Source organism: Natator depressus, chromosome 11, assembly GCF_965152275.1.
Source record: "Natator depressus isolate rNatDep1 chromosome 11, rNatDep2.hap1, whole genome shotgun sequence".
In the NCBI taxonomy this organism is placed as follows: Eukaryota; Metazoa; Chordata; order Testudines; family Cheloniidae; genus Natator; species Natator depressus.
Window position 1 is genome coordinate 69,000,058 of NC_134244.1, and position 14,079 is coordinate 69,014,136.

Consider the following 14,079-nt stretch of genomic DNA (forward strand, 5'->3'; position numbering starts at 1 on the left):
GACCCTGAAAAGTTTGTGAACATTGAGGACTTCTAATTCACTTTCAAATTCAAATGTGCAGAAAAAATTCTCATTATCCACCTATCTATAAAACTAACTGAGTATAAAATTAGTCTAGAATTGGTTGTGTCCATTTAGAGTGTGACCCAAAGCCCATTGAAGTCAATGGTTTCTTTCCATTGACTTCTGTAGGCTTTGGATGAGACCCTTACACAGTAACCTGAGTAATGGCATCTGAACCAGTTTCCCATGTATTTCAATAGATGATTTATCTGCCTAAAGATTTTGTACTAAGGTTCTCCTCAGGACTTTTCACCAGTGGACAAGTGTGAGGCTGGATTCTTATAATAAAATACAGAGGGTCATGTTCTAAACTCACATTTCAGTCCCATGTCATGAAAACATGAGACACTTAAGGCCCCCCTTTAGTTCCCATTAAGGTCACTAGAGAGATTCCCATTGACTGAAGTGGAATTCCATCACGACTGTATCATTTTCTAGTTTCTTCAAGTTACTAAAATGATAACCCAGGGTGCAGAAAACCTGTATGGTTTTAAGAATCCTTTCAAAACACAATGACTGCTCCCTACGGAGAGTTGCCATTTTATAAATCAGTTTGCCTGCACTGGTCCTTAATTAAGATGAATATCACAGGAAAAGAATCTGTCATTTAACAAGCTTTTTCAAAATGTGTTTCCTGCTAATACAGTTTTGCATGGCTACATGTCAACCCTGACATTTTTATTTCAAAACGCCAAGTAAAAATGTCCTTAAACTTTTTGTTCTTTAAAACTTATAAATGTAGCTTCCCTCTTTGTCTCTCTGTCTCTGTCATAAACAAAGCCATAAAGAAACACTATATGCAAGTAAATGTTCCCTTGCAACAGCCCATTACAAATAGTACTACTGAGTATGACACTCCAATAGATTATCTAAGGATATTAGTTCGCATCAAGGCCTTGAATGGTGACCACAGATGAGAACAGAGAAGAGCAAATTAATCTATATGATTTGGCAGAAATCATTTCATTCCAAAGGGACCAATTTTGCCCTTTTGATTTTTAATGCCCTGTTACTAGGTCCCTATAGAAAGAACCTGAGATAGAGAAAGGGATAGATCTCTCTAATGTTCAAGTTTAAAGACATCAAACATTACCCTTGAAAAAAGGCCCTTCAGAATAGAGGAATGTATCTACATACATGCCTATATATGTATGTGGAGTTGGCATCCATATGATCAATTGCAGAGGCATGCTATAAATTGCATTGGCAAGTGATAAATCTGTTGCATTCCTATGCAGTTTATCTCAGACATAGGACCACGTCTCCAGCCCATTAGTCTATCTCCCGGGGACTTCCCCTAACATTTCAAACCCCTCAGCAGCTTCAAACACGAGACTTAGTTTTTTAAATCAACCTACAAGAGAAAAGTTGACTCCTGCATCCCCCTAAAAGTGGAATTTCCCCCCAAACTGATCCCAGGTAGAGGCCCAGATTTGTTCCGGAAGCAACGGCAGCTTTTCAGCAGATAGGGATGTTTATGATTTTAAAGTCTGATATCACAGGACCTTTTAAGGACTAGAAGCGGGAACTGGAAAAGGGAGATTCCAAGGGTGAAATCCCAACCCTATGGAAGTCAATGGGAGCTTTGCCATTAACATCAACAGGGCCAGTATTTTACCCTAAGTGTTCCAGTGGGATTTAGCACTATCTAAGGGGCTGAGATACTATTTTAAAGCTGTGACATTTTGGCCCAGATCCTGCTGTTTGCTGCACCTCTCCAGAGCAAAAAGGCCCTAATGCTTATGTAGGGCTAATCCTCTAGTGGGATTGAGTTGGCGCTGTGGCTCTGATGCCACCTTTCTCCATGCTGCAGGGGACCATGGCTGGGCCAGGTACTATACAACATCAATACGAGGGGCCGGAATTAGGACCTAAGCAAGGGGTGCAGGATCAGGCAGTGCATCCCCGAAGAGGGAAGTTCCTCTCAGTCACTGACAGCAAAATGCAAATCTGCCGTTCTGCAGCTAAGGAGGGTGGAGATACACAAGCACTTTACATAGTCACCCCAATACAGCCACGAGCAACACCTACTTAAAAACACAACATACAGTGAAAGATATTTAAGGTGACCACTCAAAATACCAGCTGAAACTGGTTACTTAAGACAGGTGCTCTAGTACCAGAGCCTGGAGTTACCTCAGATTTACTAGAGCCTGGAGTTACCTCAGATTTACACTGAGAGCAGAATCTGGCTCACTATGCTTTGGGGGCAGTCTGGCACTATGCTTTGGAATGGGAGATTGTCTCATAAGGATGGTCTCTGGTACTGGTTTCACTATATTTGTGCATGATTCAGATCACAGTGTATTTTACAGACTACCGAGCTCATATTTTCTATAAGGTGTTAATAGAAGCCCCAAAGTTTTAATTAAATATTATCTCACACCAGTGTAAATGGAGACTAACTGCAGAGAGTCAGATTCTTATCTGGTGTACATTAGTGTTTCTCTATTAAAGTCAATGAAACCAGTTTACACCAGCTGAGGTTCTGACCCAGAGTAACTACAGAGTACATAACCATTCTGACTGGCATTAGTAATAATATGCATTTTCTATGCAGCAGGCAAGGACGAGGCTCCATTTCTAAATAGTAGCCATTCAAATACTGTTTGCAGCACACGTCAAAAACAAAACATCCAATAACTTCACATAATGTTCGTGCTGTTACTCTCTTGGAAACTCTCTCTTCACTTCTCTCTCTCTCTCTCCTACTCCCCCCTTCTCTCTAACAAGGTATACATGTGTGTACAGTGCATACTGTATGCACACATGACAAATACTGGTATGTTTTCTATGATGTCTCACGTTATTTTCTGTGCTCCACTGCAGTTCAAAGCAAAAGGGATATCATCTTTCTTTTGGATGGATCACTCAACGTTGGAAATGCCTACTTCCCATTTGTACGCGACTTTGTTGTGAGCCTAGTTAACGACCTTGATGTTGGAAATGACAATGTACGCGTTGGCCTAGTACAGTTTAGTGACACTCCTACAACTGAATTCTTTTTAAACACATTCCCAACCAAGGCAGAGATCATTACTCGCCTGAGGCAGTTGTTCCCTAGAGGGGGATCAGTGCTGAATACTGGCTTGGCACTAGACTTTGTCCTTACGAATCACTTCATTGAAGCTGGTGGGAGCAGAATAGATGAACAAGTTCCACAGGTCCTGGTCCTGCTTGTAGCAGGGCAGTCTGCTGACGCAGTCATACAAGCGTCCAATGCATTAGCTCGGGCTGGAGTGCTGACGTTTTGTGTTGGAGTTAGAAATGCTGATAAGGCAGAACTTGAGCAGATGGCATTTAATCCAAGAATGGTGTATTTTGTGGATGATTTCAATTCTCTGGCAGCTTTACCACAGGAGTTAATTAATCCTTTAACAACATATGTTAGTGGAGGTGTGGAAGAAGTTCCACTTGCCCCTTCAGGTAATATCTACCTTTCTTCATGTTGACTGTATTAAGTTGGTCTTGTTTCTTTTGATTGTTTACTTTGAATGTTGCACAACTTCTTATTTGTCCAAGGCCCTGATCCAGCAAAGCATTAACCCTTTATTTAATTTTATGTGGGTAGACCCACTGACCCACCACTGAAGTCACCACTAACATGCTTAAAGTTCAGCAACTGCTCAAGTGCCTTGCTGAGTCAGCACTGAAATGGAGCTCAGAATGGGTCTATGACCACCGTACCAAATATCCTGCCCAATTGTCCCCGTAGCCTTTGTATCCTGACCACTTGGGATACATTAGTGCCTATGATAGGTGTTTGAATGGACCAGCTCACATGTAGGGAGTGGTTACTGCTCCCCGCAAAAAATGAAATGGAGAGATTAATATAGTGCAGAACAGCAAAGATCAACCAAGGCAAAAGCAAACCCCAAACATAAAAGGCTAGAGTCGACCCTCAGTTGCAGGCCCACTGAAATAAACGGGCTGGTCCAGGTGTAGAGGAGGATAGAATTTATTCTTGATAGTGAGTTAAAAGTTAATGAAAGTCTCTGACATTATCTCCAAAAATATTTGTGTCATGTTTAACGTTAACCTGATATATATAAATATTTCCCCCAGAGTTCTTTTATTGTGGCTCCATTCAGAAGGGGCTATTAAAAAGATTAAGATTATTTTGTTTGGAAATGAGAAAATTAAGAGGAATTTGACAAATAGATAACAGATGCTCCACTTTGCTTTGGAAAGTCAATGAGATTAAAAGGTGACCAAAGTGAAATAGGTTAAGTGTCCCTTTTCATTTAGATACTTCAGTTAATGAAAATCACTCAATCATTTTAAATATCCAGCTCCTTAAAAGAAAAGTTTCCATGATGAACCATAAAAAGGTTTTAACATCTTGTTTTCTTTTTCTCTCTATTTGTTCTAGAGAGTAAGCAAGATATTTTATTCATGATTGATGGCTCAGCCAACCTATTGGGGCAGTTCCCTGTTGTCCGGGACTTTGTGCACAGAACTATTTCTGAGCTCAATGTGAAGCCAGATGCCATCCGAGTCTCTGTAGCTCAGTACAGCGACGACGTCCAGGTGGAGTTCACCTTTGATGAACTCCCATCCAAGCAGGAAATACTCCAGAAAGTGAAACGAATGAAGATAAAAACTGGGAAACAACTGAACATGGGGGCTGCACTGGATTATGCAATGAAGAATCTGTTTGTGAAGAGTGCTGGAAGCAGGATTGAAGAACAGGTTCCTCAGTTCTTGGTTCTGCTTTCTGCTGGGAGATCTACTGACAACGTGGAACAACCAGCAGAGGCCCTGAAAGGAATTGGTGTTGTCGTTTTTATTATCGCAGCCAAGAATGCCGATCCCAGAGAACTAGAAAGGATAGTTTATGCTCCAGAGTTCATTCTAAAAGTCGATTCCCTTCCTAGAATTGGAGACGTACAACCGAAGATAGTGAACTTATTGAAAACCATAGAAATTCAACGACCAGGTATGGAAAGCCACCATTTCTTTTGTTTTTATAATGTTGAAATGTATCAAATTTGTTTCAGAGGACTAAAAAAAATGTTGCAAAAATTATAAATTATAAATCATAAATTAAAACTACATACAAAACAATGGATCCTGGGCCTGATCCAAAGCTCACTGGAGCTGGTGGAAAGTCTCCCATTGACTTCAGTATGTTTTGGCTCAGGCCCAATATGATTGAGGTTTAAAATAATTATGTAGCAAGTGGTAGTCTACGTTGGTTTTCCTTCATTCAGGCTCTGACCCAGTAAAGCACTTCAGTGCATGCTTTCCTTTAGGCACAAACAGTCTCATTGAAGTAAAAAGCCTACCTTATGGTTTATGATTTATATTTATAAAGTATAATCTGCAGGCCACAACAGAGACTGCAGCCCCATTGTGCTAAGCACTGTGCAAACATGGTGTAATGGACAGTCTCTTCTCTGAAGAGCTTACAGTAGGAGTAGATTTAAATGCTTTGCTGGATTAGGGATACAAGGAGCAAATTAGGGCATGGTTGTCTCTATTTCTCTTCCAAACTGATTTTGTTTTTCTTGAAAGTGGTGTGAGGAAAGAGGAGCATGGCAGAATTGACAATCCAGTGCATAAATCTATTGCTTGCCATCCTAGGTTCATTTGTCTATCTTTCTCCTTGAATGAAACACAAAGAGCTTTTATATGTTGCACCCAGATATCAACCAGTAAATTAAATGCTATTGAATCAGTTGCAATTATAACAGGAGGAAATTAAAATGGCATAACTAGAATAAAGGATAACAAAAGGGTAACAATTCAATCATCAAAATTCTAAACAGCATGGTATCATACAGACATCATCTGTGAACACATGCCTTTTTTGGTGAAACATCCCTGCTTTGCCAGCAAAGACAATGGGTATTATGGCCTCCCACCAGCAGATGGAGACATGGAAAATGCAACATACTTAACATGAAGCCTCCATGAAGGTTCTAGCCAGATGAACCTTATCCGGTCTTTGACAGGCAGTGACTGCTTACTGGTTGGCCTGAACCAGGGTTCTGAAGTTTGGTGTGAGTTTGTTCGGTAGTAGAACGGATCACATTTTTTTATCTTTTAGAAATGTTCAACTACTTTTTTCACAAAAATGATGGAAAATTTTTCATTTTTATTTTAGTTCACTTCTCTATTCTGCTGGCTTGAGCCAGTTGAACTATTGTCACAAAAATACTTTCACCGTTGTCCAATCAGCTGTGGAATTTGTGTGTGTGCAGCATTACTTATTTCTAGGTTAGAATGCTCCCCAGGGACGTTTTTTCCCCTCTGTCTCTCCTCCATCTTCCACCCCTCTCTAGAGCACTCTATGTGGAGTAGTCAACTGGTGCTAATGTGCTCCACTCCCTAGAGACCCTTGATCGCTTTAGGAGAAAATGGCCCCTGATTACATACTCCATTCGTCCTCCCTTGCTGAAGGCTGATGCCTCCACTAAAGAGTATAGAGCCCCTCCCGACTAAGTAAGTATCACCCAGCACATGATGTCACAGGGTTTTCACTGGATTTCCATCCATCTGTCTATTAGTCAAGAGTATTTGACTGCCTGGCTAAAGGGAAACTATAAAGAAACAGGATCAGCATCTGTGATACATGACCTAAGATCCCAAGCCTTTCCTCTCTCTGCAAATCATTTTATACAGAGGATGTCTACTTTACACCGAGAATCTGACTTATCTTCCCCTCCCCTCATTGTCTCCATAAACAGCTGACGAAAGTCAGAAGAAGGACGTGGTGTTTCTGATTGATGGCTCAGATGGTGCCAGAAGTGGTTTCCCTGCACTGAGGGCCTTTGTGCAAAGAGTGGTCGAGAGCCTGGATGTCAGTTCTGACAGGGTTCGTGTTGCCGTGGTGCAATACAGCAACGTCATACAACCCAAGTTCCTTCTGAACTCCTACTCTGATAAATCAGATGTGATCAGTGCCATCCAGGGCCTGTCCATTATGGGAGGGGCTCCTCTTAATACAGGTGCAGCCCTGGACTATGTCATAAAGAATGTGTTCACCAGCCCAGCTGGCAGCAGAATAGCTGAAGGTGTCCCTCAGCTATTGATTCTGCTGACATCTGGCAAATCAAGAGATGATGTGAGAAGGCCCTCGGTGGCCCTGAAGACCAGAGGCATGGTGCCTTTAGGCATTGGAATTGGAAATGCCGATATCACGGAGCTGCAGACCATCTCTTACATCCCAGACTTTGCTGTTGCCATCCCCGACTTCAATCAACTGGATACTGTACAGCAGGTCATCTCAGAGAGAGTCACTCAGCTTACCAGGCAACAAATTGACCAGCTAGCTCCGGATTTCGAATTGCCAACACCCAGTCCAGGTGAGAAGGTGTTTTTTGGCTGTTGTGTCTGCAGAGCACCGCTCATACGAGTAAGATTCAGAGACAAAAAACTGATGTTTAAATAACATTATGGTTGTGATGCAGAGAGGGAAAGGCAAGGCATTCACAATTAAGGCTCCAAAACCAATCTCATCTCCCTGCCAATTTATCCTCTATTTGCCCATTTGTACCTGGGTTTGCAAGGATCTGTGTAATTCCTGCCAGTCATTCAAATACATCTATAGGCCCCAGTCCTACCCTGTGGTCCATGTGGGCAGACTGCTATGTCTACTCAGTCCACTGAAGTCAATGCAGGCTGTCTTACAATAAATAAATGGGGTGATATATTAATCAATAACTTAGTGACCAGATAATTTCTGCCCCCCCCCTTCCCCAAAAGAAAACTAGATCATTTAGATAAGAAACTGACATTTTCATGTAAATTCAGATTCCTATCTAGATTTTTCAGACATTTATAATTCAGGCACGGAACTTTGCTCTGACCTGAAACCGGGTAGAAAAGCTCATCATCAGGAAGCAAACCTTCTTTTAGGAAATAACAGCAACAGGAAAAATAACTCTCAGATGGCAAGTGTAGAGCAATCTAGTGACGCAAAAGAGAGTGGGGTGTCACTGAACTCACTTTCTCCATGTCTAGATGGTCACCTTGCAATCTGCCTTGTGTAAGGGGTAGCATGGGGCTGCACCTCTCTGGGAAAAGACCAGAGAAGGACCTGTGGCTCAGAGATAATCCTCATGTCTACGACCTCGTGTGTGGCAAGCTAGTCTGGCCAGTGAATAGGGATTAGGTGTGGAGCCAGGGCTCCTCTGACTCCCTGCCTTCTCAGCCCCCTCCCTGGCCTTCACTCAGAGGACTCATATCAGGAGAGCAACCATTGTTTCTCCCCACATGGCCAAGGTTGCAATCTGAACAGGGGAGCAAAGGGGCTTTAATGCTTCTGTTCCCTGACATGGCCAAGAGAGAGCTCTGACTCTCTCCCCTCTGTGCACTAAATGAAATCGTGATACCTATTTTTTTAAATTAGTGGCTGTATTAAAGTGAGATTGTGTGAATGTGGGACAGAATGTGGCTTGCAGGGTCTACCCTCGCTTGGATTCCGAATGTTGTAAGTCAGAGTTGTGTATGAGGACTGCAGACTAGATTTCCACACTATTTAATCTTACACATAGATTTCATTGGACAGCTGATTTCAGCATGGTGATGCTTGCTGTTGCCCCCCAAAATGATGATGTATAATTGCACATCTGTGGGTGCCTTAAACTTTTGCCCTTTAGACCATTTACTAATGCAACTCTTGGGCATATGTGCATCATCTGAACTCTTTCTCTTTTGACAGTGAGCAGCAAGAAGGATGTTGTGTTTCTCATTGATGGCTCCCAATTTGTTACCGTTGAGTTCAATCTCATCCGTGGCCTGATCGAAAGGCTAGTGAGCTCCCTGGATGTGGGTTTCGATGCCACCCGGGTTGCTGTGATCCAGTTCAGTGACGATCCCAAGGTCGAGTTTCTTCTCAATGCTTACTCCAGCAAAGATGAAGTGCTGAGTGCTGTAAGAAGATTAAGGCCCAAATTAGGCCAAAAGGTTAACGTAGGAGCTGCCCTGGAGTATGTGTTGAAGAATATCTTTACAAGACCTTCTGGAAGTCGCATAGAGGAAGGTGTTCCTCAGTTTTTAATATTACTCTATTCCCGCCCATCTGCTGATGAGGTTGAGGACCCTGCCTTACAAATCAAATTAACTGGTGTCGCACCTCTGACTATCGCAAAGAATGTGGATCCTGAGGAGCTGACAAAGATCTCTCTCAGCCCTGAATATACATTCTCAGTGAGAAGCTTCCAGGAACTACCCAGCCTAGATCAGAAGCTCCTGACCCCTATTAGAACATTGACTTTAGAACAGATAGCAAGGCTCCTGGAAGACATAAAAGTCCCTTCAGGTAATATTGTCTGATCACTCGGTGCCTTTATGTTGCTGTTAATGTAGATATTGCTAAAAGTGCAAATAACTTTCCATTCTTTCCCTGCCAACAAATGATTTTCCCCTTAAAAAGAAATACAGCACATTGCACGGTCAGGAGAATGGAGATTCATTAGAGATTTCATGGAGATATTGAGGGCTAAGGTTTTCTGAGCAAAAGTGATATTGCTTACCTTATCTGCAGCCCTTTGAAGAGTTTTCTAGTTAAAATAAGCATAAATCTGGGGCCAAATGAGGTTAGGAACATTTAAGGAAATGAATGCAAAAAAAATAAAAATCAGATTACAGGCGATTAGGATTTGGGGTGATATATGATTATAATTTTGGATGTAAATTTAAACTGACTGGTAAAGCCAAAAAGAGGCAAACAAAAAACACCCACCCCCCAAAAGAAACCAACTCCAATTCTCATGCCTAAAGAGTGGGTTTTCACTTTAATAGATAGCACATTTTAGCATTCCCCCTTAACAGCAAAGCATATGTGCTATATTTTTCAGGTGAATGGAGCTTCATCAGAGATCCCATGTGTTGGGTCATCCTTGGGAAGGGATTGCTCAGAAACCTTACAGCAAAGCTCAAGCAAAGGAGGTTTTTCATGTCAGTAATTTTCCTCTCTCCTTGACGTTTTTGTTCTGCAGAATTGGACGGCAATGAGAAGGACATCGTCTTCCTCATCGACAGCTCTGACAGCGTCAGGACCGACGGTCTTGCACACATTCGGGATTTCATCATCAGAATTGTTCAGCAGCTGGACGTTGGGCCAAACAAAGTGAGAATTGGTGTGGCCCAATTCAGCAATACTGTTTTCCCGGAGTTCCTTTTAAAACAACACAAGACCAAAGATGCCGTTCTGCAAGCCATACGCCGCCTGAGGCTCAGAGGAGGGTCCCCACTGAACGTTGGAACAGCACTGGACTATGTTGTGAAGAATTACTTTGTTAAGTCTTCAGGGAGCAGAATAGAAGACAGGGTCCCCCAGCATTTAGTCCTCCTCCTTGGAGGGAGGTCCCAGGATGATGTGACTAGACCTTCTGCTTTGATTGCATCCACTGGGGTTAAAGTCCAGGGTGTAGGAGCAAGGAATGCAGACAGCACTCAGTTGCAGAGAATTATCAATGATCCTAGACTTGCATTCATAATCAGAGATTTTACAGAACTCCCAACCGTTGAAAAGAGATTCATTGAATCATTAAAAGAACCTCAAGAGTCTACATCCATACCTCCTACAATTCCAGTTCCTGGTCAGTCTTTTATTCATGTTGGTATACACTAGGGGAAACCTTTGGGATGCAACATGGGATAAAATGATCGTAATTTGTAAAGCTGTTCAGAATTAATGTATTTTAGTCCTTATTCCTGTGCTTGCAGTTCACTAAAGAATACTCGCCGAAAGGACCTTGCAGAACTTGGAAAATGGTAGAATTTAGAATGTGAATAAGATGGAAATATGTTCCTCATAAAAATAAATAACATATTACATAGCATAACATTTGGGCGGGGTGGGCCCATGCTCTGAGGTGGCACTGAGCATTCTCTCTCTTAGGGGCATGGCTGGCTGGCTCTTGCTCACATGCTTATGGTCTCACTGATTGCTGTATGAGGGTCAGGAAGGAATTTTCCTTCAGGTCAGATTGGCAGTGACCTTGGGGGGGCTTCCTCCTTCCTCTGCAGCGTGTGGGGTGCGGGTCACTTGCCATGATTATCTGTGTATGTCTCACTTAATCATTTCCCTGACATTGTGGGGGCCTCAGACACTGGTGCACCTTGGTCCCTCCTGTTCTCTGCCCATGGCACATAAAGTCTAGTCTCCTATGGGCTGTCGTACTTTGGTCTCATTTCGGTTGTTGGGTTTAGTGTGTGGGTGCTGGGTGACGTTGTTGGCCTGTGCTATACAGGAGGTGAGACTAGATGATCTGGGGGTCCTCTCTGACCTTAAACTTCATGACTCTATCATAAATATTATGTTTTACGGCCCCTTTCTTCTGAGCAGTCACAAAACTGCTTGTGTTGCTGAAGAAACATAAAGATGAGATGGAAGTGGTAGTGAAACATATCATTACTTCACACGGGGCCTGCTCCAAAGTCCACTGAAGTCAGTGGAAAGATTTCCATAGACTTCCAAGAGCCTTGGATCAGGACTATATTTAGGAGTTCGCCTCGTCTTAAAATAGAAGCAGGCATTTTGCTAAAATAATAGAAGTTTTGCACTTAGATTTGGCATTTGGAATTCTGTTCCCTGCCTCCCCCCAGTCTATCCTGTTCTCTGCACTGGCTTCACCCTGGAGTGCTTGCATGTTGTGTGTGAATCACTGTTTTTATCATTTGCTTGCTCAGCATTTTCCTTGTTTGATTTTTCACTGGCACCCAGTAATGAATTACACCCAATGGTACCCTAATCTGGAACCTTGATGGACAAAGCTTAATGTTTGGTTCTTTGGTTCTTCATAATCTTTTGGTGCTCCTCCAAAGCTTTTGAAATACAGACACTCCTTTTCTCCATGTAACCATCATTGTCTCTTTCAATGACCCGAACTGTGCCTTTTGTATTCTCTGCGTATAATCTGTCACCCTAAATGGTTGCCTCAAGCCTAAGCATATTGATTCTCTTCTCCTTCCTGTTGCTTTGGTCTCTTTTCTCCCAAGAAGTCATCTCTGGTTGATATTTTGCCAAATCCAAAATGTGGTCTCAATAAATTTTGCAGAACCTGCTTTGCTGGCTAGTTTCTTCAAATCTCACACTTCAGAGAGCTTTTCTAGTTCATTGGTGCTTTAGGACATTTTCCCAGCACAGACTGACCGATTCTGCTGTGGATTTAGCAGGCTAGCAGCACAGGTGCAGAGCAGGGGCCAGAGCGGAGTTGGGGACAAGGGAGACTTTGGACTTCAGGTGCTAATATGAATCCCCAAAAAGGTGAGGTGTGAGCTGGGGTTTGTGTCAGTTTGTATATTCTGGCCAAGATTTGAAAAAGTGACTAGTGAATTTGGGTGCTAGCAAAAGAAGAGACATCTTAAAGGGGTCTGACTTTTTGAAAACGCAGCAGCCACCTGCTCACTGAAAGTCGGGCTCCTTTAAGATTGGCCACCCAAAAAAGGAGGCATCAATTCACTTTTCAATGGCTTGGCCTTCACTGACTCATTCTGAATTAGCCGTAGTCTTACTGCTCACCGTATTTTCCAAGGCAAGACATTTTTCTAAAGGAAATGCAGAATTATTTCTATGTGCAGCACGCAGCCTTTGCCGACAATTTAAGAATGGTCCGTTTCCCTCTATTGTCTGAGACAATATTCTGGGCGCCACAAAGCATTTAATACCCACCTTCTTTTTAACTGTTTCAGATGGTAAAAAGGAAGTCGATATCGTGTTTTTGCTGGACAGCTCCATCAATTTAGGGAGAGAGAACTTCCAGCAAGTTATCCAATTTGTATATTCCATAATTGATGCTCTCTATTCAGAGGATAAATCCATTAAAGTGGGATTGGCCCAGTACAACTCTGATGTGACTGATGAATTTTTTCTCAAGGACTATACCACCAAAGACCAGATCTTACGTGCTATCAACAGAGTAGTCTATAGAGGTGGCAGAGTGGCTAATACTGGAGAAGGCATCAAACACATCCAGGCAAAGCACTTTGTGAAAGAGGCTGGGAGCAGGGGGGAGGACAGGGTCCCTCAAGTTGCTTTTATTGTGACCGGAGGCAAACCTTTGGATGAAGGACAGACAGCAGCACTGGCACTGACAAACGCAGGGGTCAAGGTGTTTGCCGTTGGTGTGAAAAACATTGACCTGGATGAAGTGAGCAAGCTGTCCAGTGATAGTGCCACCGCTTTCAGAGTGGCAACAGCCCAGGAACTGTCAGAACTGAACGAACAAGTGTTGATTACTCTCGATGCTGTTATGGAAGAGCAACTGTGTCCAGGAGTGAGTGAATCCAGAGGTAAGTACCATTGTTGTAAAAATATTATTTCCATGTATAGTTCTCCTCTTGGAGCACTTTGTTTGCTTTAAACAGACTCCTCCAATAGCATCGTTGTATTCCTGTTGCCATGCTTTCTTAAGCCTGGATCTTGCACATTCTAGTGAGTGGGCTCAGCCCTGCATGGTCTCAGCCCTAGCCTGTAAACTCTTCCCTAGATGGTAAGCTCTTTGGCACTAAAACCATGCCTTCCTAGGCATCTGTGGAGCACCTAGAACATGTGGGGTGATACTGCAATATGTGTCAAATAACAATCCCAACAGGCATTCCTAGGGACCTTGAGAGGTCATCTAGTCCAGTCCCCTGCACTGAGGGTTGATTGATCATGTGTTGACAACGATAGTATCTCCACCTCAAACAAAACAGTTACTAAATGATCTAATACTGCCCTGTGGATTTAAGTGTTATCTGATCTGGCTAGCTCCTTTGTACTGTCTTAATTAGTTTTCATGACCAAAGGCTTACTAAGTGATAAACTGAAAACTAACTGCCCAAGATTAGTATGCATGTTATGCCAGTGAATTCCAGCTTGACAGGTGGCCTCACTGTGGATTTTGCCTTTAAACCAGAACTGGGTATAACTGTATACATTGGAGGATTAAGGATTGTGGGGAGAAGATTAGTGAGATTTACCCCTTTTGTCATGGTCTGCCCTTAACTTTCAGGGCACATTGTCATCTTGTAGGATCTATTTCATTGGTCCATCCTCAGAGTAATGGACTTTGTTTGGCT

General features: G+C 42.6%; 1 protein-coding gene across 1 annotated transcript in view; it reads left to right on the forward strand.

Moving 5' to 3' along the window:
- COL6A3 (collagen type VI alpha 3 chain) overlaps positions 1 to 14,079 on the forward strand; it is an 84,590-nt gene that overhangs the window by 12,106 nt on the left and 58,405 nt on the right. Inside the window, exons 4-8 of the mRNA XM_074968153.1 lie at positions 4,436 to 5,002; positions 6,756 to 7,373; positions 8,732 to 9,331; positions 10,011 to 10,613; positions 12,709 to 13,308. Of these exons, the coding sequence (XP_074824254.1) occupies positions 4,436 to 5,002; positions 6,756 to 7,373; positions 8,732 to 9,331; positions 10,011 to 10,613; positions 12,709 to 13,308 (2,988 nt within the window). The remainder of the gene's footprint in view (positions 1 to 4,435; positions 5,003 to 6,755; positions 7,374 to 8,731; positions 9,332 to 10,010; positions 10,614 to 12,708; positions 13,309 to 14,079) is intronic.